Here is a 22,989-nt window from a genome sequence, read left to right on the forward strand (position 1 = left end):
GTCACTGTGTGATTGAACAACCCCATTTTGCTGGGGCCAGGCTCTGTGTGCATGCACAGATAGGTGGGAAATGGGAATTTCATCCAGACACTCACTGGAATTTCACCCATAAAGCAAAAGCAGTGATCGCTTTTGCTAATAAAACCAAATTCATGAACTCTACAAATATCTCCATTTTTCTTTCACCCCACAGATGCCATTTAAACCAGACTCAACACAGCATGTCCACAGATTTTTAACACAAGTAACAAAGTAATTCCTGAAACATGAATCCTGAAACACCGACTGCAAACCCTTTGTTTGGACTGCACAAGACAGTGTTACTAACCTCCAGGAGAATTGATTGTGAGTCCAGAGAACAGCAATGGCACATTCTCACAGCTGAAGTGGAAAGTCATGGCCTGCCCAAAATACAAAGAACACCAAGATGAGCCTGAAGAGCTCATCCCAAGGAGCTCAGAGCAAGGTGCAACAATGGGGTTTGTACAGGAACAAGAACTCAGATCAGTTTATTTGGTCATCACCTAACCACCAAGGAACTCTCCAGGAGATCTGGTGTCACACACACAAGGGATGAGATGCTCCAGGCTCCAGTTCCCACCTCCTTCAGGCAGCCCTGGGCAGGAGGCCCTGTCCTTCACAGAACTCCAGGGAAGTGCCCTCTCCTTGCTTTTGGAGCTCCTTTTCTGCTCAGCATCAGCAGCAGTCAGGGATTTGGGATGGCTCCATGGAGCTCCTCCTTGCCTCCCCATCCCCTCAGGAACTGGGGTACAGGGCACTTTCCCTTCCCCACGTGGACCTCATCTGTATGATACAGGTAAGGGCTGTACAGTCCTTGGGTCCCCTCCTGCACTGTGCCAGCAGTGTTGTCTCCCTAAGGAATTCCCAATCTCCTATGGGAAATAGAGGTCTAAACACAGCTGCACAAGGAGGTAAAGCTGATCCACAGCTGCCCCTGGATGAAAACAAGGGCTCCTGAGCCTGCACAGGGAATGCTGTGGGAAGGTGAGACACCAAAGATCCCCAGGCCAGCTGGAGGTGGCACAAACTTCCCTTCCAGGTAAATACAGCTTGGCATGTCTTGGGCACAGCTGCACACAGGGCTTTCACATGGCAAGTCCTTACCAAGCAAGAGGAACTTCTCTTTGAACTTCCCTCGCTACTTAATTAAGGTTATTTTGCTGAAGCTCAGAGTTATGATTCATTTCTGCATCCGTAAGAATCAGCTCATTTTCCCCAGAGCAGAAATTACTGTAAAACACCTTTTAGAGAGTACTTTAATCTCTTCAGTGAAATGAACATATTTACATTTGAAACAAAACCCACATAAATCAAAGAACTGCAGCTGAACCTGAGTCTGTGACTTGGTACCAGTGAAGAATGGGAAAACACACATTAAATGTGCTCAGTCTATTATCTAAGATGCTGTACCTATGTACTGCCTTCCCTGACAGATTTATTTGCAATATAAATTCAAAATCTTGTGCAATTACTCACAGTTTTCAGCTGCAGGGCAAGGCAGGGTCCTCACTGAACACTTGACATTTGTAAAGAAATGACATTTACATGGAAAGTAATGGCCCAGGGATGCCAATACTGAGCTGAAGTGATGGGAAGAGCTTCACAAGGAGAGCAGTGCCAGTGCTGGACTGAGAGCTCCATATGGGCCATGCCCACCAAGGTTGTTCTGGTGCTCTCCTCTCCTGCTGTGACACTGCTTGCAATAGAAGCAGAGATTCTTGGTTCTCTCCTCAGGCACAGAGCTGGCAAACAAACTTCTACTGACAATTTGCAAAATCCACTCCTGAGAACACGCTCATTTGAAATGGAAATGTGCCCTCTCTCCCCTCCTTTTGAAATTTAACCATAAACAGACATGTTTTAATAATCTGAAGCTCACTCCAAAAGTTATTTAGGAAAAGGAGAAAAAGCTGAAGAAGTTCCTAGAACTGGCTACACACAAACACTGATCCTCCGGCCATCTCCAGGGAAACTCTGGCCAGGATCTCTGCAAAGGCTCAGTGATGCCAGAATGCACAAGTCTGAACCTGCTGGAATCAAAGGCAGCTGAAATAGCAGGAATCAGAACCAATACAGCCTTGCTGCCAACATGGCAAAGAGCCCTGGCAGTGCTGTGCTCCCCAAATCGAGTGTGCTCTGAGAGTTCAGGGCACACAGGGAGCTCAGCACAGCCCCTCACACTGCTGGGCAATCCTCTCAGGGCTGCCTGCAGAACTCCATCCATTTCCTGCAGGAAAACTCTTGCCTTGCATTTCTGCCCTTAGCTGGCTGCAGAGCAGACACCAGGCTGGCTGCTGGAAAGGTTTTGGCAAGAAAAGACAATTTTGCCAAAGGATCTCTAGCTCTGAAATCAATTTCCTGCTCTGTGTCCCTCATGCCGCTCCTTCACTCCAGAAGACCCACAATGGGATCTGGGTTTAACCTGGATGGATTCCTGCCTTCCAAAGCTCAGCTTCATTTCCAGCTCTCAAGAGCACAGTCTTTAAGATTACAAGTTACTCTGAACCACAGACAAGGAAAAACCCTCTGTTAACTCTGACTTCTCTACTTACCATCATCATCATGTCAGATCCGTGACTGTGTCCCGAGGCTGTGGTGGAGGGGTGGTGATGGTCAGGAGGATGCGAGGTTGGCAGCGTGGAGCTGTTCATGTGGTGAGACATCTTGAGGACAGATGGATTCAGAAAGGCACATAGAAAAGTGGGACCCTGAAAAACAAACAGAAAATGAAGCCCTTTTCTAAACAGAATGTGCTACTGCTAGTGCACAAGAAAACATTTCAAGCCACTGAGAACGGCTGCCTCTGGAAAACTCCTGGAGCGTCCTCACGGTCCTGCTCTGGCTACAGAGAGCACAGAGCAGGACACTTTAAAGGAGGTGTGTCCCTCTGCAGCTTAATTTGATTGAGATGGCACCTGGGGCAAGTGCTCAGCATAAAGGAACATTTCTTATCTACATGAAGAAAAAAACAGAGCCCCTTCCCAAGTGCAGTCTTGCAAGAGGCAAAAATATCACAATCCCCAGTTTAAATTGCATATACTAAAGGATCAGATTACAGGATTTCTCTTAATTGACAGTTATGCATTTTATTGGGAACATGTTTGAAACAGAAATTGTGTTAGTTGGTACAAGACCTACTGCCAGGTAAAGGTCTGCAACAGCTACAGGCAATCCAATTTCATTTCCATGAGCTTTACACTGCCACATCTCCCTCTAATCACATTACCCACAGTGACAGAAACACTCAAGAGGCTGCCAGTCACAATCCTTAATCTGGTTACCACAAATCAGGGATGTCTGGACACACTAAAAAAAATAAAAATACCCTCCTTGGTTACCTATAGGCTGTAAATTGCTGGTGGGAAATGAAAATCATCAGGACGAAATCGCAATGGGAGAGAAAATAACCTGGGAATAGCAGTCAGTCCTGAAAGCACAGCATCTGTCCTTCTGGACTCTGCCTGGAACCCTCTGTACCCTCCCACTCCAGTCCTGCACTGAAGGAAAACCAAGTGAAATAAAAAGTTCGGACACTTTACAAATTAAAGTTTAAAAAGAAATGAGAGACAGACTTTCTTCCACATAAATCATAAGGAGAGTTGACAAGTGTGTTTTTTCAGTTTTTTAAGCCAAAAAGGCAGCATGGTGTTTGAACAGGCATGGCTATATTTAGACTGAAGAGAGGAAATGAGACTCTAGAAGAGCTTTCTAAACTGGAAGTAGCAAATAAAAGGCAGCCAGTGGTGGAGCTGGCTCAGCATGTGACAGTGACCCTGTGCAGGGGTCTCTGGTGGTCAGTGTGCCCTGTGGAGCATCTGTGACAGGGCTTTGTGGTTAAATTGAAGTGAGCAATGAGAGAAGTTAAAGATTTGGGGAAAGCAAGGAAATTAAGTCAGCAGTGCTGGGGTGGAACTCAAGAGACACACAGAAGTAATACCCTGCAAACACTGAAATTAAATAATGCAGGGAAGCAACAAGAAGTGACACCAGGCACCCACAGCTCAGGTGTGTTCTGCACCTCTGTGCAGATGAAGTTTGTAGCCTATTTCTTATTTCATCAGACAACTTCAAAACAATCCCCTGGAAAGTAACTTATCACAGAATCCAATGGCACTGGCTAAAGCAGAATGAATTCCCTGTCCACATTTCTGCTAATACTTTTTAGCTCACTTTGTCCCTGATTTGTGCTTAAACATTGAGACCAGAAAAATGTTCATGGGGAGATAAGAAGAGAGAACAATGAGAGCAGTAGCTCAGCTGACAGAGAAAAACTTCACCGAGGGATACCTGTGGAATGCCCACTGTGATTTCCATAAGGCACAGCTTGGAAGATCATCCTGTTCCAGAGCTGAAATGTTCAGGCTCTAGAGCTGCAGTCCCAAAATACAAACACTTGGGAAAGGAATCCTCTGCCAAGACACACAAACTTCAAATTGTCTTTTGCATCAGGGAAGGAACAAGAACAGCCCAAGTGCTTTGCCCGTGGGATCAAAGGTAAATGTGGTGTGAGAGGAAAGACGTAACACAAGAACTTCCCCTCTCCTGCAGCCAAAGTCTCCTGGAGTCATAGAACCATGGAATATCCTCAGCTGGAAGGGACCCACCAGGATCATCCAGCCCAGCCCTGCACAGACTCCCCCAGCATCCCAGCCTGGGCATCCCTGGAGCTCTGGCAGCCTCGGGGCCGTGCCCATTCCCTGGGGAGCCTGGGCAGTGCCAGCAGCCTCTGGGGGAAGAGCCTTGCCCTGCTCTGCAGCCTGAGCCTGGCCTGGCCCAGCTCCAGCCATTCTATGTGTCCTGTCCACAGAGAGCAGAGTTTAGAGCTGTCTCTGTCTCCTCCCTCTTCTCTCAGTTGACTGATCCATTGCTTTTGAATACAACATCCTCACCAGTGACTACTGTCCAATGATTATTTATTCCTTTTAGGATTTCGCATTCCTGCCAAGCTCAGCAGCTTCCAAAACACTCCACAGAAGCCCTGGCTGGTTACCAGATGAAAAACTGTCTTCGTGGCTGGGCTGTGTCCAGCTTTTCACTCCTTTTCTTCTCACTAATCATCATTTGTCTGCAGAAAGGGAGAAATAGTGGATGTGTTCACAGTCTATTTACTCTGTAGGAACAAAGAACTTGGTCAGGTGTTCAGGAGTGGCTGCCTGTGGCTGGGCTGGCCTTGGTACAGGTTACAAAGAGCAAGTCTGACCCTCACCTGGGCAGCTCCATCCCACCCTGCTATCCCAGTGCTCCAACACCAAACCCAACCCCTCGCTGCAGACACCAAACACTAAAGGACATTTTATGAGATCCTGAAAGGATGAGGTATTAAGTAGCTTAAGAGGAAATAACCTCATCTAAGCCACTTCAGCTGTGTTTTGGGTCACTGAAGATAACAAAGAGTGGATAAATTTCTGTTTAAAAATAAATCAGTTCCAGTGGACAATCAGACTCTGATTTACAATTTAGGAGTTTTCTACCTAAGCCTTGAGGTAAAAAACAGTATCTAGAGCAGCAGCAGTAACAGGTTAATGGATGTGTAATATTCCAAGCTGCAAATCCCTGGTTGCTTTGCACAGTTCCTAAGAAGCTGACAGATGTGGAGCTGTGTTTGTTACAAGGTGGTGCTTTATGACTCCATAGCTGAAGGGAAAAAATCCACCCCCCCACAAGTTTCTATTTCTATTCTAACAGTTTTTCTATTCTTTAAATAGGCTTAGCCTTGTACAAAGCCAGCCCTTCAGCAGGTATTTCTGCCTGAATGGGTGATTTGATCTCTGGCTGCTGCCTGCTCCGTATGTTTGCACTGAGAGGGAGAGGCATTGGAGTGGATTCCTGAGCATGGAGAGGGATTTGCCACAGCCCATGGCTGCATCAGGCTCAGGTACTCTGAACACCTGAAGGGGAAGACCCCAGGGTGTACCTGTCACAAGGGACACACACACAGAGTGATTTTTTATGCTTTGCAGTAACCTACTGCCTAAGAAAACAAACAGGGTGGAACGGGAGAAAGGAATGAGGAAATTCTCCTCTTTCTTTAAGCAGGACCTGCTCACATTGAGATGTCCCAGCCCTGCAATGCCACCGTGGCAGCTCTGCAATCCAGGCTGGATCAGGACAGGTGCAGCCAGGAGCAGGATCTGACAGCAGCAAACTGTCAGTACCAGGACTCACCCTCACCCTCCACCAACACCAAACCAGTGCTGCCTCACCTCACACACACCAGGAGGCCATGTTTGCAACTCCAGGGCACAGAGAAGGGGAGGAAAGGCAGGAGGTGACATGGTAAATGAGTAATGAGTAAAAGAATAATCAGATAAATGAGCTGGACCTGATGAGATGCCAAAGCCAGAGCAGGTCTCAGCCAAAGATCACTGTCATTATACATAACCCCCTCCACAGCTTCCCAATCTATCGCTTCTGCTGTGTTTATCCAGAGCCCTGCAACTTCATAACAAATTGCAGTTTTTCCTGTGGCAAACGCCCAAGGAAAAGACACTTTTCAATGCAGAAACACAGGACATGCAGAAACAGGACACACTATGGGAAGGATCTACCAAGCTCCCAGAAAGTCCTCTACAATCAGCTCAATGTCAAACAGACCTCTCTTAAAGTCCCAAAGGGAATGAAGCCCCTTTCCAAATCAGAAGTCCAACAGGATTAACACTGGGCCCCTAAATCAATGCCCATTACAGCATCAACTCTTCCCTTCTAAACAGTGCCTCATCTTTTCCAAACCAGCTCAGAAATAAAATTCCACTGGCTCTGCCCAAAAGGATCAGAGCCTTAAAAATCCCCTCTCCAGTGTCCTTTAGAGCAGTTATTTGTCCCACAGAGAGCGTGCTGCTGCAGTGGCCAGCACAGGACTGGCTCCTGCTCACAACCCCCTGACTCCTCTCAGCACAGCTGGAGTGATTCGTGACTGACCCAACATCTCTCTACCAACACTTCTGATAGCAAGAACAGGGTCAGGAGGTCCCTCTCTTCTCCTGAACAAGCTAGAAAGACTTGGTAATATTCACTAAGAATTAAAATCAAAGTTCCTGAGAGAAAGCCAAAGGAAAATTATTACAAATAGCAAGCTGGAAAAGCTTATACATCACATATGGCTGAGCGCTGCATGACACAAAGGAATGCTACAGAAAAAACACAGAAGGAATGGAAAAGGAACCCAGGAGTTCCCTGTGCTCTACTTACAGCAGTGCTGCTGGCAGACTGAGCTCCACTGGCTCCTGGCTTGTGGTCCCAAGCCCAATCCCTTTTTTGTTCAGCAGTGCTGTAAATGGAGTGGGAAGGAAGCAGCAGCCTGCAGACACTGCAGCTCTGTTCACTGGCTCTAGCTGTGGGCTCCACTGAGCTGGTCATCAGGAGACCTAAGCACTGCTTTTAGTTTATTCAATTTCCTGACAAACTTTTCTGCTTTAACTGCTTCCTTTCCAAATGGGTGGACTTGTGATTCTTGCAGGATCCCAAGCAGAGCTCCAGAGGCGCTTTAAAGGCACAGCTGAGGGACAGCCCAATTCCACCTGCTCATGCTGCAGCAGCACCCAGCAATGGTGGCCAGGCCCCTGGGCCAAACTGCAAAGACACACTTTAAAGACACAAGGAACAAACACCACATTCTTCAGTAACGCAGCAGAACACGTGTTGCAGATACACACTGCTGTTTCCCAGCGTGAAAACTCCCTTGGAACTCTCCCAAGCAACTTCAGCAACCCCAGGCTGGCACTGAGACACAGGGAGAGACTGTGCTATGCCCAGAACACTTAATTGCACACCCCTGTTTTTCCCTTGCACAATTCCTGAAGAAGGAACTCTTAGAGCTATATTAAGAACTCAAGGGATGTTTGTGAGCTCACACGGAACTGTGGCTTGCCCTGGTACTTACAGTCTCATCCTAAAGCTTTTCCCAGAAATGTAAGGCTTCACAAAAGCTCAGCACACCAGAAGGGGTTTGGATAAAGAGAAGGGCACAGCTCAGGAGCTCCAATACACACTGTGGGTGAGGCTGCACAAATCTGGATTTCCTGGGCTTGTCCCTAACCATGGAAGTTTGCTGGATTCAAACTGCATCAGCAGAGCCAAGCAGGAACACAGTGTGACACAGGGCACATTCTCCCTGTCTACCTGTGAGCAGGCTGAGCTATTCACACCTACAGACTTCAGAACATCTGAAGGATGACAGGCACTCTGGAGGATGTCCAGCCAGAGATGCAGACAACATCTTGTGTTCAGATTCAAGAGGGATCAACGCCTGGGCAGCCTGTGACATGCCAGGATGGCAGCAGTTAGCAGGGACAGACACCCAGAGCCCAACTCTCCCAGCTGAAATGCACAACACAGGCAAAGAATGGGCTCTTAAAACAATGTGCAGGGCTTCCATGTTTCGTGAGGGGAGAAATCCACACAGATCCAATCCTCTGCCACCACCTCCACTGAGGATCCCAGCTGGAACAATTACAGCACAGTTGTGTATACTGAAGATAATGACAAAGTTTTGGCACATCAAAACCACTCTGCTGTCCGTGAGCCATGCCCACAACTGATGGCATTTGCCCAGTCTGAGACAGACCCTTATTAAGGTGATCATGACAAACCCCACAGGCAGGATGTAGGAGGAGAATGAAGCACAACCACATCACCCACACAGGGAGGTTCAGGGGTGACACTTTAAGCCAGAGTTGAGCTCAGGTTCTCTGCAGCCCAGACAGATCACAGGGCTGGGGCCAACAATCACACGCTACAGTACCTGCTCCTCCAAACACCCATCCTTCAGGCCTCCTGGCTGCCATCATTTGCTTATTTTATTCTAATCAAATCCTCATGTTTATTGCTACCAATGTATTTGTGCCTCTCTTTACCAGGTTGCTGTGTCCCCAAGAGTCAGGCTGCCCTCTCCACAAGGAGCCATCACACAGACACCCCAAACAGTGCTCCAGTTCCACACTATGGATTCCAGTTGGGATGTTGGCTCACACAAGCTTCCTGGAGCTGCACCACATCATTTGGCAGCTTGATACAGTTATATGCATTAATTAATGTTTAATTAAAAGATTTAAACAAGATAATGAAGTATGAGCATATGTTCGATCCTTAAGGTCTTGTCTTCTGCTCTGAATCAAAGCATCCTTCAGCTCTACAACTAAAGCAAAGCTGGTCACAGCCACTCAGCACAATCCCCATTACCTGAGGAGGGGCCAGAGCTCTTCCTCTCAGCATGGCTACAATAATGGCCTTCTGATGGAGTTTATTTTCATAGCAAACTTGTCTGGTCACCCTCTGTTAGAGGTTTCCCTAGAAGGGGGCGGTCATTCCTAATCTCCCAGCTTCTGCAGACGCCTCAGGAAATCTGTAACTTTGAACAAGAAGAAAAAATAATCCAGAACAGATTGTTCTTTACAGGACAATGCACTAAACTTCATTAAGTGAGGCACACACCATGTCATTACCCACAGGCCCAATGGAGTGAGAGGCAGTTTTGTGCAGAGCACAAAACCTCAGGAGGAAGTTTAGGCAGAGGTAAGGCAGGATGGCTCAAAGGCCAGGGGAGTAAGAGCTGTGCTGAGATGGAGGAGCAGGAGGGTGGGTGGTGCTCAGCCAGGAGTCACCTGGGAACCTCCTGCTGAAACCTCTCAGCATTCACTCATCAGCTGAGGACAACAGAGGATCCTGAGCAGTGAGGAGACACAGGACAGCACTGGGAAGAGCAGACAGAAAAGCAGGGCCATGTGACCCATATTTTCCAAGATTACGTAATTCCTGAATAAACAGATACTTCCTTATCCTCAGTGGTGGTTTTTGCTCAGATGTTACACAACCAAACACAGGAATGGTGACCAGGGAAATGTGATCCATATGGCCAGAGAGCAGGAACCCATCCTGCTGCCTCAGAGGAGTCTGAGAACAAATGGGACAGAGTCCTGAGCCTTGTGATACTCTTCAAAAACTTTTTAATATAAAAATATATTAATATTTGGAACCCCATCTTGCAAGATATGTGTTCTGTAAGATTAGACAACTTCTGCTTCCTTGGAAAAACCAGGCCTAGTGGAGAATTTCACTTCCTATTTCATATGCCCTAATCAAAAACAGTTTTTAGCATGTATTCCTCTACCTGTAACAGGCACTTTTTGAATGGAGTTTTCTCTTCAAATGAAAAAAAAAAAAATCCTCACCACATGCATACAAGGTTCTTCACCATGCTCACTAATTCAGCATCCAGATTATTATCCAGATATTTAACACCTCCTGCACCACTTGTACCTATGGAAAGGAGTCTGTCTCCCACAAAAATATGTCTGTCCACAGGGTGAGGACACAGATTATTGTTTGTGTTCAGTGGCCACATGCAGAAGCATTCCATCTCTAAGGAATGACTTATGTCAGGATGCAAGACAGAGAACTACTTGCAAGTTAATCTTTATAAATCATTGCTCCATGGTTGCTGCAGTAGGAAGGACACACCAAGCTACACAACATAAACAGCTCTGACCAGATCAATTTCATGGAGTCTTCAAGCCTTAAACCCTGTAAAACTGTAAAATAAATCTCAGGAGACACAAAATGAAACCACAGTAAAAAAGTGCATTCCCAAGAAAGGAAGCACAAGTTTCCTCAGAGCCAAAAGTGATTCAGTGTGTCCTAGAAGTGCATTAGTGGGCCTTTGACACAGGTGAAGGATTACATATGTTATCTGTTATTACCTCTTTACACATGTTATCTTGCAGCAGCATAAATACCTTTGTCCCATGCAGGTAAAACTAAACCTGAGGGTAATAAATGGATGACTTTATTAGAGGCTGCATAAAAGGGAGTCCAGCACAGTGATTCACAGGAGATTCCCAGATCTTACCCCGCTTGCCCATTTTCCCTCTCTGGCTGCTTTTCAGCATTAGAATCAGACTTAGCCCAGAAAAGGCAACACTTGTACAAATTCTGTACTGACTTTCAGGTGTTTTGAGAATCTGAATAACAAGAAAACCACACTCCAAAACTCCTGGTTAATGTTTAGGAGGCCATTCCATATGTATGATATGGGACATACTGGTTTTTCCATGCCCAGCACAGTCACACACACATTACCTTCCACCACATGGGAAAGCATCCTTGCAAAGCAATTCCATTTCACTCCTTGCTTTTCATATTTAAGCAGTTGATTGTCTGTAATTACCCCTCAGAAGCGTGTCCATGTGCAGACACAGCGTTTTAAGGTGGCCACTCAACCACTTCCCTTCCCTGGAGCTGCCACATCCCAACCTGTGTCCGACACTGCCTCAACAGCCAGGGGTTGATGTCAGCTCCTACTGGGATACTCTGGGATTTCCAGCTCCTGCTCTGGCATCTCAGGGTCACCTTTGAAATGCAGCTTTCATCCAAAGAGCTCACAAGACTGACTTTTAGAAAAATACCTTTTCTTGCAGAGGAAAATGAATGTGTGTTTGTTTCATTTTGCAGCACCATCCATGACTGTCCCTCAACACAAGAACCTGCTCTACCACAGCCAAGAATCAAATTCTTGTGTGCCTCCAATACTTACTTTGAGAAGCCCTCAAGCTGTTCATGGGCAAAATGCAAGGTAGAACTCAGGTCACCAGCAGCAAAATCCATTCCAGTGGGTTTTTAATTAAGCCCAGGGAAGTCGATCTCTGTTTTGGCAGATGGTTAAGGCCAAATATCCACCACCAGAGGCATCTCCCTACTTTTGATCCATGATCTTGCCAAACAGCAAGTGGATGGCACAGTGATATATAAACAGCTTCTAGGTAGTAATGCAAATACTTGTAAGGGTTCAGAGAACAAGTTCATAGCCCCAGTCCATGGAACAGAGCATTCTCCCCTTGAAAATGCAACTGAACTATTGGAAGTATTATTGAAATGACTGAGTCATTGCAAATACAATCTCAGCAAAGTATAAGATCTCCAGTACTGAGAAGAAGAAAAGAGCAATCAACTCAATTCTCTGGAAAGGAACTTATCTTTGGAAGAGCCTTGGCCTTGTGACACTCTTCCAACAGGAAGAGCCGTGACTGTAGGGCACAGAAAGCCAGAACAAGAGCCATCAACAATTTTTCTCTGAGTGACAAAAAACCACTCCGGGAAAGAGCTTTGAATGCTGGCTTTTTCATCATTTTCAAACCCCTGGACAGCCACAGAGCTGCTAATCCAAAGCAGAAATGATTCAGGGCTAAAACATGCTGAGTACTTACTCTTCCAGAGACAGGTTTTCCATCTACCAACTCCAGCAGAGCCTTTTTCTCCAGAGAGGCAACAAGTCTGAGACCGATCAAAGTTTCTCAACCCTCAGATATTGCTGACAAGCACATCATTATCTCTATCAAAGGCTAATCATTAACTACTCCTCAGATTATTTTAGGACCAAAGCAAGCACTGGGATGCTCACAGAGATCCCCAGAGCAACAAAAGCAGCTCCTGAGTCTCCCTCATAAGATCTTTGCACAAATGCAAAGAGATTTTAGAACTCGCTGATCTGATTAATGATTTCAAACATTCATATCTCTATCAGATAAATTAGTGGTTTGCTTGCTTCTGGATATTATAACAAAGCAAGCTTAGTTTATTTTAGTATCTAAGTATTCAAACTGAGAGAGAGCAGGTTTAGATAAGATATTAGGAAGAAATTATTCCCTGGGAGGGAGAAGTTGTGGCTGTCCCTAGATCCCTGAAAGTGTCCAAGGTGAGACTGGATGGGGCTTGGAGCAACCTGGGATAGTGGGAGGTGTCCTGCTCATGGCAGGGGATGGAATGAGAGGGGCTTTTGGGTCCCTTCCACCCCAAATCACCCTGTGACTCTATCTGCCCCTAATGAAGAAATGTGATGTTTTTAAAGCTATCAGCCAGTTTTTAGGAGCACTGGGAAGTGAGAAAAAAAAAATAACAAGGCAGATAAATCATCAATTGTACAGAAATTCTTCAACACCGTGTACAAAACAAACCCTGTCAGGGTAACTGGCTCTGCTTGGAAAGCTGGAGCCAACAAATGCTATGGGGAAAAAAGGGGCAAAGCAGAAAAAGTGCAGGAACAGCTGTGCTGTGCCCTGCAACACAAGGGGCCTCGCGCTAAGAGCTGTGGTTTCAAGCAAGATCAGAAGCAAGAGTTACACAAAATGGGATCAACTGACAAACAGTTCACATGATCTTGCTGTTACAATGTCCTGGAGGGTTTTACTGGAGGAATTCAGAAAATTAAAGAAAGTCAGGCTGCTGCCAAGAGATTTTTTTAAACCAGAAGCAAAATAATCAGAATCAAGTGTATTAGGCTTTACCACCCATACAGGACATCCCACAGACCCTGCTCTGTGCCTTTTATGAAAAGAGCACAAAAATGTTTTTAGAAGTATAACCAAGCCTGTAATAGGAACATGAGGGCAGCTGTGAAACTCCCAACTAACTGTTTGCAGCTGTTCAGGTTTCAGCCTGACAGGATCTATAACATGCTCTTCCAGCACACTTCAGCCTCACCTGACACCACCTTAAACACTAGAGTTCAGCACATCCTTGTGAGATAATGTCTTATCCCAAGTTAATGAAGGGCACCAAAGCCAATGGTAACTTGATTTGTATAAAACTGTCCTGGCAGTGAACCCAGAAATTGTGACTCGGTGTCTTGTCAAATCCACTAGACCAGGAGCTCAGACAAACAAGGGAGCTGACACAGACCAACACTGATTGCATTTCACTTGCACAGTGTCCTGAGGCTGGGTGTGTTCCTCAGAAGCTTGTGTTCCCACTTCCCTCATCACTTTGATGTGCAAGGGTTGATTTACCCATTGGAAATGCCCTCCCACAGAGCCACACTGATGGCAGCATTGCAGTGACTTCCCGAGGGCTGCAGGAGAGTGAACTGGGATGGCTCCTGCTGGGAGCACTGGCTTTGAGTCTGCTCCATGTTTGTTAGTGTTTCTCCTCCTCAAGAAAAAGATGCAAGCTTGAAAATGCAGTCCAGCTGTGCCAGTGAGCTATTTGAGCCTCTTCAGAAGAACACCTTAGAGAAGCAGGTGAGTAATGGGATCCCTGGCTCCCAGTCCTGCCAGTCAGGAGCCAGGGTGGCACAAGTTTGCCATTGTCCCACCCAGAGTGCAGCCACCAGTTACAGACATCAGACAAGGAGCAGGCTGGGTCACAGGGATGAGCCTCTCCCTAAGGAGGCTGGAGCTGTATCCCTTTCCAGAGGCTGCTCTTCCCAGCTCTCCAGAGCAGGCCAGCCAGTCTGCTCACAGCATTAGCTCAGGATGAGCACTGCACCTCACAGCACTTCTTAACCTTACAGAGCCAAGTCCAACTATATTCTCTCTAATGTGAAAAAAGTGTATTTGCCAGGCACTCCTTCCCCTAACAGATACAGAGTTTAGGAAAAAAACCAGCCAAGACTGTCAGGGTTCCCCTTATCCAGGTTAACCATAAGATCAGCTAAATATATCACAAAGCTCATATTCCAAGTTCCTGTACTTTCATCAGAGGAATAAGATCTGAATCCGTGATAACTAATAAGTAAGTGTGGGAAAAGAAGGTTTATGGAATTGAAGTGGCTCTCCCACAGTCTCAGGAGAGCTTGGGGCACTCACTCCATGAGCTCCATGCCTGAACACCTCCATTCAGATCCCAGTTTTCCCCCAAGCTCTCAGGATTCGTATCAGGACGTGCTGAGCAAGAAGTGAGAACAGAAGAGCCTCAATCATTTACTGCATTTGGCCTGTGCTCTGGAGCTACCATGGACTGCTCTAGTTATTTAGAGAAAGTGGAAAGATTAGATTACAACTTTTTTAGCAGATGATAAATGACATTTATATCTGTGATATAGCAAATGTGTGATTTTTCTAAGATTATATCCACAGAGAGGAAAAGAGCTGGAAGCAAAGCCATTGTTCTGGCTGCAACACAGTTGCTGAAGTGCCACTGGAAATCAGATGGAGACCCTTGTAGATACAAACTGATAACACAGGGACGAAAAGACAACGGGAAATGATATTAAAAACTGTAGAAATAAAAAAGGAAAACTAAAAAGAAGTTATTTCATCACAACCTCCCACTTCTAGATAGACTTCTAAACCAGGAAAGTCTAATTCCAGGACCAGCAAATAAAAGGCTTTAGAAAGTACAGCAAAATAGGAGTTTAATTTGTTTACAATAACTAGTCCAATTTTTCTCTGCATTAGCAGATTCCAGCTTTCAGATGAAAAAAAGATTAATGAAAAAATCACTGGCATCGTGCTCTCCAGGACTTGATTGGGAACATTTCCAGAAAATTGGATTGAAACAAAAGGCAATGGAGTAGATTAACTAAGATTGGATTTCCCAGAAAAAAACCAACAGAAACGAGATGGAGTCTTTTTCATCCTTCCCTGATAAAAAAATTGCCAAGACTCCCAGTGATTTCCTGGCAGACTTGTGGAGAAGTTCATGCTGGCAATGTGCTTCAGCTCAACTTCCCAAAGTTCTGCTGAAGGCTCCTGCTAACTTTCAGGTGACCTTCAGGCCAGGGCAGGGAAAGCAGCTCTGCAGAGCCACGGCAGCTTTCTGCTGGGTAGAGGGGTCTTCACAGCAAATAGAGAAACCAAGGAGGAAAGGAGAAAATAGTACATTTTAGTTCAAAGAACAAAAAGTTCTGTCTTCTCTTGGACCTAAATGTCTGACTGGAAAACAAGCCAGCTGAAAGGAAACTCCTCAGGGCCCTGCTCAAAACTCACCATGTGAACATGGCAGATTTTGTCATTAATTTGTAATATAAAACTGGAAAAGATAATTCTCAATTCCCTACCTTCTCAGGCATTAAGCTTTTGTTCAGGGATAGAGTGTCTCACTAATCCAAAACTTGAAGTTATATTGTGAAGGGAGAAGTGAAGTGAAAAATCCCCCTGAAACCTCTTTCCAAAACAAAAAAAAAACAAAAAAACCCCAACCTTGTCCTTGTACCACTGCAAGTCTGAGTCAGTGGCAGGGATGATACTTTTAAAATAAAAAAGCAAACATACAAAAGTGACTTGGAAAGGTGACTTAATTCCTCCTCTCTACTGGCAGAAATTATCCTAATTCTCAGCTTAGTTAACAACCTAGCCTAGATGAGAAATCTGATATGAAATGAAAAGCAGCCAAGTCTCAGTAGGAAATGGCTGTACAAAATTCTTCTGCTATCAACAGAAAGTTGTGTGGGAGCCTGCAACTCCTGCCAGCTCTTGTATTTTCAGTACCTTGTTTTTGGGGGGAGAAGAACAGCACAAGCAAAACCCTGCTTATTGCAACAATTTTTGTGTTCGTAGCAAAAAGCATCACTTTAACTTTGTATTGCACAGCAGAGCAGTTACAGCTTCACCAACAAATCCTCAGTTATAAAACCAATCTTCACTTAAACAGCAACATTCACTCATTATTCCCAGTGTCCCCTTTTTGATGAAGGATGGGAAAAAAATAATGCAGAGTCCAAAGCCTAATGAAAACCTCATGAAACATTACATCATAAATGACAGGATTTGGGATCATTAACTTGAACCCTTACTTACCCTGTAAGATCCCATATTGTTACTCATGAAAAACCCTGCAAAAGGTTTACTGACCTCAGGCTCAAGCAGAGGCAAGTTAAGATCAAACAGACTGAAAATCAACTTAATAAACGCTTGTGAGGAGCGTTTCATCCACCTGGGCACAAAAAGCAGGACTAGTAAGCATTCTGGAGCTTGGAATTCGAGCACAAACAGGAAGAATTGGCTTCTGCCTGGGAACTGTGTGGAACCACAAGCCCACTGCACACTCAAATACAGATGAGGACTATGAAAAAATCTTAAAGATGGACAAGTGGCTAAGTGATGCTTGCTGAGTGCTGCAGGATGTGCTGCTACAGCCTCTTCCTCACCACACTGGCATTAAAACTGATCCCAGTGCTGAATCCCAGTGAAAAAAAAAAGGAAATATATAGAGGTATAACACTGGGCTAGGAAGATTCTGAAGGATCTACAAGGGCCACACAAGGAGCAGCTGAGGGCACTGGGATTGCTCAACCTGAAGGGGAAATTGAGGTCAGAACTCACCAGGGGTTGCAGCTTCTCCTGAGGGGCAGCTCTGCTCTGGGACAGGTCCTGAGGGAATGGCCTGGAACTATCCCAGGGAGGCTCAGGCTGCAGATCAGGGCAAGGTTCTTCCCCCAGAGGCTGCTGGCACTGCCCAGGCTCCCCAGGGAATGGGCACGGCCCTGAGGCTGCCAGAGCTCCAGGGATGCCCAGGGTGGGATGTTGGGGGGTCTGGGCAGGGCTGGGATGGATGATCCTGGTGGGTCCCTTTCAACTCAGGAGATTCTGTAATACCTGTACCTAAAAAATCTAAATTGAAGTGCCACACCAGGACTTAGCTACATAGGTCTTCTCCATTTACAAAACAAAACCACGTTAACAAATAACCTGACAGAAACACAGAAGCCAAAGCAACAAACTCTCTTCATCCAAGGGACCACATTTCCCATTGGAAGGAAGTTCATGTCCACCTGCCTAACCAAGGTAGGAACAATCTCCTCCCACTGGGAACTTACACCAAATTATTGTGGGGGTTTTTTAACAGAAAGAAGATTCTGTTTCATTCTAAATTCATCACACATTCTGCCGTATAAAAGCTGCTTAACACATCCCTTTATCTTCCTCCTTTAGAAGTGGAATCACTGATATCTCAATCATTGCAGTAAACTCCTGAATTACTGCAAGCTCAGCTCCACAACAAATCTGGCAATTTCCTGCTGAGATTCAAATATTCAATCAGTAACTGACAGTACAAATTCCCAAATACAGTACAAATACCCAAAGCCAGGAAGTATTCAACCCTTATTGCTATTCTGACCTCCTGCACATTGTTTTTCTGCATTTCAACATCATTTGGATCCAAGGTGAAATTAAAGCCAGTCGAGCTCAAAAAGCACACAGAGATACCAGCTGTCCAAGAGGGGAAAAAACACAGAAAAACCACAACACACCACGAAAAACTCATTAAGCAAACCAACAAAAAGATGTATTTCTCAAGGTAAGAGGTGAACGTGGAAAACTGCTTCAGAGGGGCGGTTCAGACGTTCCACACAAGGAACTATTCCAATGTTAAGAACACAGCGAATTACCGGTACCTCTGGGAAAGTCAAAGAACCGAACGTGGAGCTCAGCAGCGCCCGGGTGCCCCCAGCCCTCCCGGCCGAGCCCCATGGACCCACAGGGCCCTCAGCGGAGCCACGCGGGCCCTGTGGCTCAGCCCGGAGCCCCGGCGGGTCACGGCCCCCTCACGGCAAAGGCAGCGCGGCGGCCGCCGGGCCCGCCTGTCACCTTGGGAACCGCGGGGTCGTGCTGGGCTCCCCTCCCGGAGCCCGGGGAGTGCTGCCCGCACCCACAGCGAGCTCACCCCGCACCCCCACGTTCCAGGGCTGCCCGTCCTCTCGGGGCCCCCCGGCGGCCCCGGCCCGAGGTGGCCCGTCCCGGCCTGAGGGGAGGGGGGCTGCCATGGCGACCCCTCAGGAGGGATGGGGGGGGCACGGGGGACACGAGACCCCCCCCCCAGCCCACCCTGTCACTCACCGCGCGACCGCCACGAGCCGCGGCCTCCGCTCCACCCCCGCTGCCAAGCCCCGCCCCCTCCCTGGCCCCATCAGCCCCGCTCCTACGGCAACCCCTAAATTCCCGCCCTCCGCCGCGGCCGCTAAGCCCCGCCCCTTTCGACGTGTCCATGCAGGCTCCGCCCGTGACGCGTCTCCAAGCCCCGCCTCCCTGTCACGTTAAGCCCCGCCCCTAAAGCCCCGCCCCCTGTGACGTGGCGCGGAGTTCCCGCCCCGCTCGGTGCCGGTGCTGCCGGGCCGTAAAGCGCCGCCGCCGCCCGCCCGTCCCCTCCCCGGCGGTCACTGGCGATGTTCGCGGCGGCGGAGGAGGACGACGCCGATTTCCAGTCCCCGGCCAGCGGGTGAGCGCCGGGGTTGCGGCAGGACACTCTCCCTGCCGCCAGGAGGGCGTGGCGGCCCGGACAGGCCGCGGGGCCGTGGCCCCGGTGAAGGCCCACGGCTGTGAGGGGCGGGCAGGCCGCTCCCTATGCGGCCGGGGCTGTCCTGTGGCCGGGGGTGCCGCCGGGGCAGTGCCCGCTCCTGTCCTGTAGGGGCAGCCCGGGAAGGCTCCGGCTGCCGGCGGGGCTCGGTGCGGGCCCCCGGTGTGCTCGGGGCTGGGGGTCTGGCGTCTTAGACCCCGCCGTGCTCGGGGACCCCTCCCGCGGGGCTGGGGCGGAGCCGCTCCGGGGTCGCCAGGGCAGAGAGGACTCGGTGTTTCCACTTAAATAAGGAGTGGAAGTCCCCAAAGTACCGCTCCGGAGCTGTTCCCCCGCCGCTGGCTCCTCCCCGGCGCTTCGCCCGGGCTCCACTTGGATCGTGTCTGTGTGCAGCACGTCCAGGTTTTTGTATTGCTGACTTGTTGCTGCTCCAAGAGCTGCCATTCCAGCTCTGTGTGCTCCCCACCACCTTCCAGGAGCTATTCTTCAGCGGCTCTTACAAACTAATCCTCTCTCCTTGTAGAAAATGTCCTTGTTTTTTAAAGGCGGTTCACTGACAGTGGTGTCATCCTTTGTTTGAATTATTCCCTTGCCCCGTGATATCAGGAATAGGTTATACACACACACATATATAAATATATATATATGTATAATCTCATAATTTGCCTTGAAGCAGTGACACTGCAAACAGTGTATCCTGAAGGAAAAACCTGCAGCTTTAAGCCCTCTGCTCTTACCTGGGAGAGATCCTGCCATTTTAAAGTTCAATGGGACAATGTATTTCCTAGACTTTTAAAAAAAACCAAAACCCCCTGAATGGTGGTTTCTCTGTCACTTATCATTTTGGATATTGTAAGAGTCAGTTATTTTATGTGAAGCTAGTTCTAGTCATTGCTTCAAAGTAAGTTCTTCCTTTTTGTGTGGTTTCAGTTCTTATAGCTTCAGTCGATTTGTGAGGAACTGAAACATAATTGTACTACTTTCCCAGCCTCTTCATCTATAAGTTCTGCCTATTCAAAATTAAATAGTTGATTAGCATAAAGCAACTTAACCTGCAGCCCTTTGCTTACTTCCATAGTGATGGTAAACACTTTGTATTTGATATAACTTCTAGTTAAGGGTGTTCATTATGTATAATGCCAGTGTTAAATAAGGTTAAATGTTTTTATTTCCCTTTCTAGAGCCAGATTAGCCTCTCTCTTTGGCTTGGATCAAACAGTCTCAAGCCAGGGAAATGAATTCTTCCAGTTCACTGCACCAAAGCAGCCCAAGAAGAGTCAGACAGCAGCTGGTGAGTAACCAGGCTTGAGAGTGGGGAGCACACTCAGCAGCACGTGTGTATGGGAAGAACAAGGGCCCCTGTAAAGAGCAGCAGAGCAAATAATTCCCTGAGCTTTCCTCAGTGATGCTGTTCTCCAGTGCCTCCCTACACCTGGATCTTCAACTGGCCTTGAGTGACTTTGGAACACAAGTCTTAGTTTCTTTGTAATTTCCTACTGGAGTTATTTTTCCTTGGGGGAAGGAACATGTTGTGGTGGTGTCACCACTCAGTCCTGTGCCTCTGACAGCTGTCCCTGATCTCTGTCCCCACAGGCCAGGCCCAGAAGGCGCCGGTGGCCCCGGCAGCCTCAGGAGCCCCCTCAGTGTTGGTGGCCACCGCGGTGCTCGCGTATCGATAGTAAGTGACTTCTGCATGACCTGTCCCTAACCCTAGAGGGGACAGATTTCTGAGTGAGTGGGAAGAGACAGTTGTTTTCAGACACAGCTACATGGCAGAAATGCTGCAAGGCAATGGAAGTTTCTGCTCAAGAACAGTTTTGGTTGCTGCTCTGCAGCCCTGGGTGAGGCAGTTCTGAGATAAAGAGCGATTTGTGGGTCTGGCTATGGCTGGGAGCTGTGTCCTGGCTGCTGGGCTGAGCTGTGCACTGCTTCAGGAGGTTCTGTCAGATGCTTGTGGCTCATGCATTTGAGAATTGAGGCATGAGCAGAGTGAGAGCACTGAAACTGCCCGTTTGATGCTGCCATCATGGAAAAACACTTCTGCCCTGGATCTGTGAGAGCAGTTTTCAACTCATTCCACAATGTGTGCTCTTGACTGTGGGCAAGCAGGAATGTCTCTAAGATAAGCAAGGCTGCCTGACATTTTATGCCTGAGGAAAGGGATCTGAACTCTAAAGAATTCTGAGTTAGGGACAGTTGTGCAGCTGAATCTCTCCCTTATTTTGCAGTACAAATGGGCAGTACTTGAAGCAAGGCAAGTATGGAGCAGCTGTAGTGGGGAACCACACTGCCAAAGAGGTGAGAGACACTTCCTTCTCTAACTCTGCCGTGCTGAGGGCTCACTGCTATGAGATGGTGTTTCTGTGAGTTCTCCAGGTGTTTTTCTTTTGATGTTGTTCTGCTGCCTGGGTGTCCTTGGGGCTCCACCTTGGTGATATCTTTCTTTCCTGAAGTGAAAGAAGTGGAGATGGATACAAAGGAAAATTCTGTCCAGCAGTACAGAGATGCTTTGCTTAAGTTTCGTTCTTTTGGTATCAAAAACATCTTTCCTTCCCAAGTGTTCCATGAAGAACACAGGACTGAGGTGTCCAGTAAATTGGTGTGTTTGGAAGCTGCTTTGAAAACTCTAAACCATCCCTGGTGTTGGTATTTGTGATGTTTGGTATCCCCCAAGTCCTCATTCATGTCTCACTAACTTGCTTCTGCTTTGGCAAGAGCAAAATAAATCTTAGTTTGGTAACTAAATTCCTGAGTCAGTGATCTGGGAATTGTTGAGCTGTGTTCTAGGGGAGCTGGGGAGGACAGGAGTGTAGGAGGAAGCTGAACCAGCTTTCCTCAGGCTGCCTGTGTGATACCACATCCAGCTGGCCCAGTTCACCACTGAGCTGTGTGCAGTGCAGGTGCACAAAAGAAAACACATTTCCTTAGTAGATTATGTTTAGTAGAGCCAAATACGTCAATAAATCTCATATCTGTGTTGTTTAGTACTTGGAAAGCTCCCTCTAACTCAGTCTGGTATATGTCAATAGGTTTATGCAAAGAAAGAAGATTACAAACACAAACTTATTTAGGCTGGATATTAGGAAAAAAAAAATTCTTTCCCAAAAGGGTGGTCAGGGCCTGTCACAGCTGCCCAGGGCAGTGATGGAGTCCCCATCCTGGAGGGGTTTAAAAGCCATGTGGATGTGGCACTTGGGGACATGGGTCAGTGGTGGCCTTGGCAGTGCTGGGGGAATCATCTTGGATGTCTCTTCCAACCTAAAGGACTCTGTGATGGTTTGATGCCATGTGTGGTGAGTTTGTATCTGGAAGGGTTAGTGCACCATCTTTTTCTGCTGTAACTCTGAAAAATGTGGAATTAATTAAAGCATTTGTTTATTATAAAACAATGAGTTTGACTTGCTTGGTTGCTGAATAAAACCCTTGAGAATAAACCAGTTTTAATAAGTGTCACAAAACTGTGTTAAGTATTTTTGCTGTGGTATATTTTACAAATAAATACTGAGCCTTAGGCTCTGCATGTGACAAAGCACCGTAGAATTGAAAATGTTTTAAGTTGCTGGTTTTGTTCTTTTTCCTTGTCTAATTCCTTGTGGAATCCAGTACAGGATCCTCCTTTACATCAATCAGCAGCAACAGATCACCTCTGCAAGGATCCACCCAGGCTTCGTGCTCACGGTGAGACTCTGGCTTAGAAAAACATCTTGGGATTTTAGGCTGGCTCTAAAATTCTTCCTGAAGCCTTGGTTTGTAACCTTTGAGATCAAACATCTGAGTGACAGAGCAGGAGGTGTCCCAGTGTGACTGTCCTCATGCATTGCACAAGAGGCTGTGACAGAGCACCTCCTCAGGAGATTTCCAAACCAAGGCCCATGTAGGAGGTAAATTATTACCTGTGCTCACAGAGGTGTTTGGGGTTTGCAGCCCTGCAATGGATAAAACTGGCTAAATTCCTTTTGCTGAGAATTT

The 22,989-nt window shown here is 47.1% G+C and overlaps 2 protein-coding genes across 10 annotated transcripts in view; one reads left to right on the forward strand and one right to left on the reverse strand.

Moving 5' to 3' along the window:
* Window positions 1-18,705, reverse strand: part of SLC31A1 (solute carrier family 31 member 1) — a 23,154-nt gene extending 4,449 nt beyond the window's left edge. Inside the window, exons 1-3 of one of the 8 annotated variants that reach the window (XM_086858633.1) lie at window positions 18,567-18,705; window positions 2,574-2,729; window positions 329-401 (exon numbers count right to left, since the gene is read on the reverse strand). In XM_086858633.1, the coding sequence (XP_086714759.1) occupies window positions 329-401; window positions 2,574-2,684 (184 nt within the window). In that variant the 5' untranslated portion in view covers window positions 2,685-2,729; window positions 18,567-18,705. The other 7 variants (XM_086858637.1, XM_086858635.1, XM_023948791.2 and 4 more) reach the window with 7 other exon arrangements.
* The window catches only part of FKBP15 (FKBP prolyl isomerase family member 15), a 23,197-nt gene continuing 18,885 nt past the window's right edge, over window positions 18,678-22,989 (forward strand). Inside the window, exons 1-5 of one of the 2 annotated variants that reach the window (XM_086858629.1) lie at window positions 18,678-18,945; window positions 20,202-20,311; window positions 20,614-20,698; window positions 21,249-21,318; window positions 22,624-22,698. In XM_086858629.1, coding sequence (XP_086714755.1) covers window positions 18,893-18,945; window positions 20,202-20,311; window positions 20,614-20,698; window positions 21,249-21,318; window positions 22,624-22,698 — 393 coding nt within the window. In that variant the 5' untranslated portion in view covers window positions 18,678-18,892. The remainder of the gene's footprint in view (window positions 18,946-20,201; window positions 20,312-20,613; window positions 20,699-21,248; window positions 21,319-22,623; window positions 22,699-22,989) is intronic. The other variant, XM_086858628.1, reaches the window with a different exon arrangement.

Source organism: Cyanistes caeruleus, chromosome 20 (genome assembly GCF_971803275.1).
Source record: "Cyanistes caeruleus chromosome 20, bCyaCae1.hap1.1, whole genome shotgun sequence".
Taxonomy (NCBI): Eukaryota; Metazoa; Chordata; class Aves; order Passeriformes; family Paridae; genus Cyanistes; species Cyanistes caeruleus.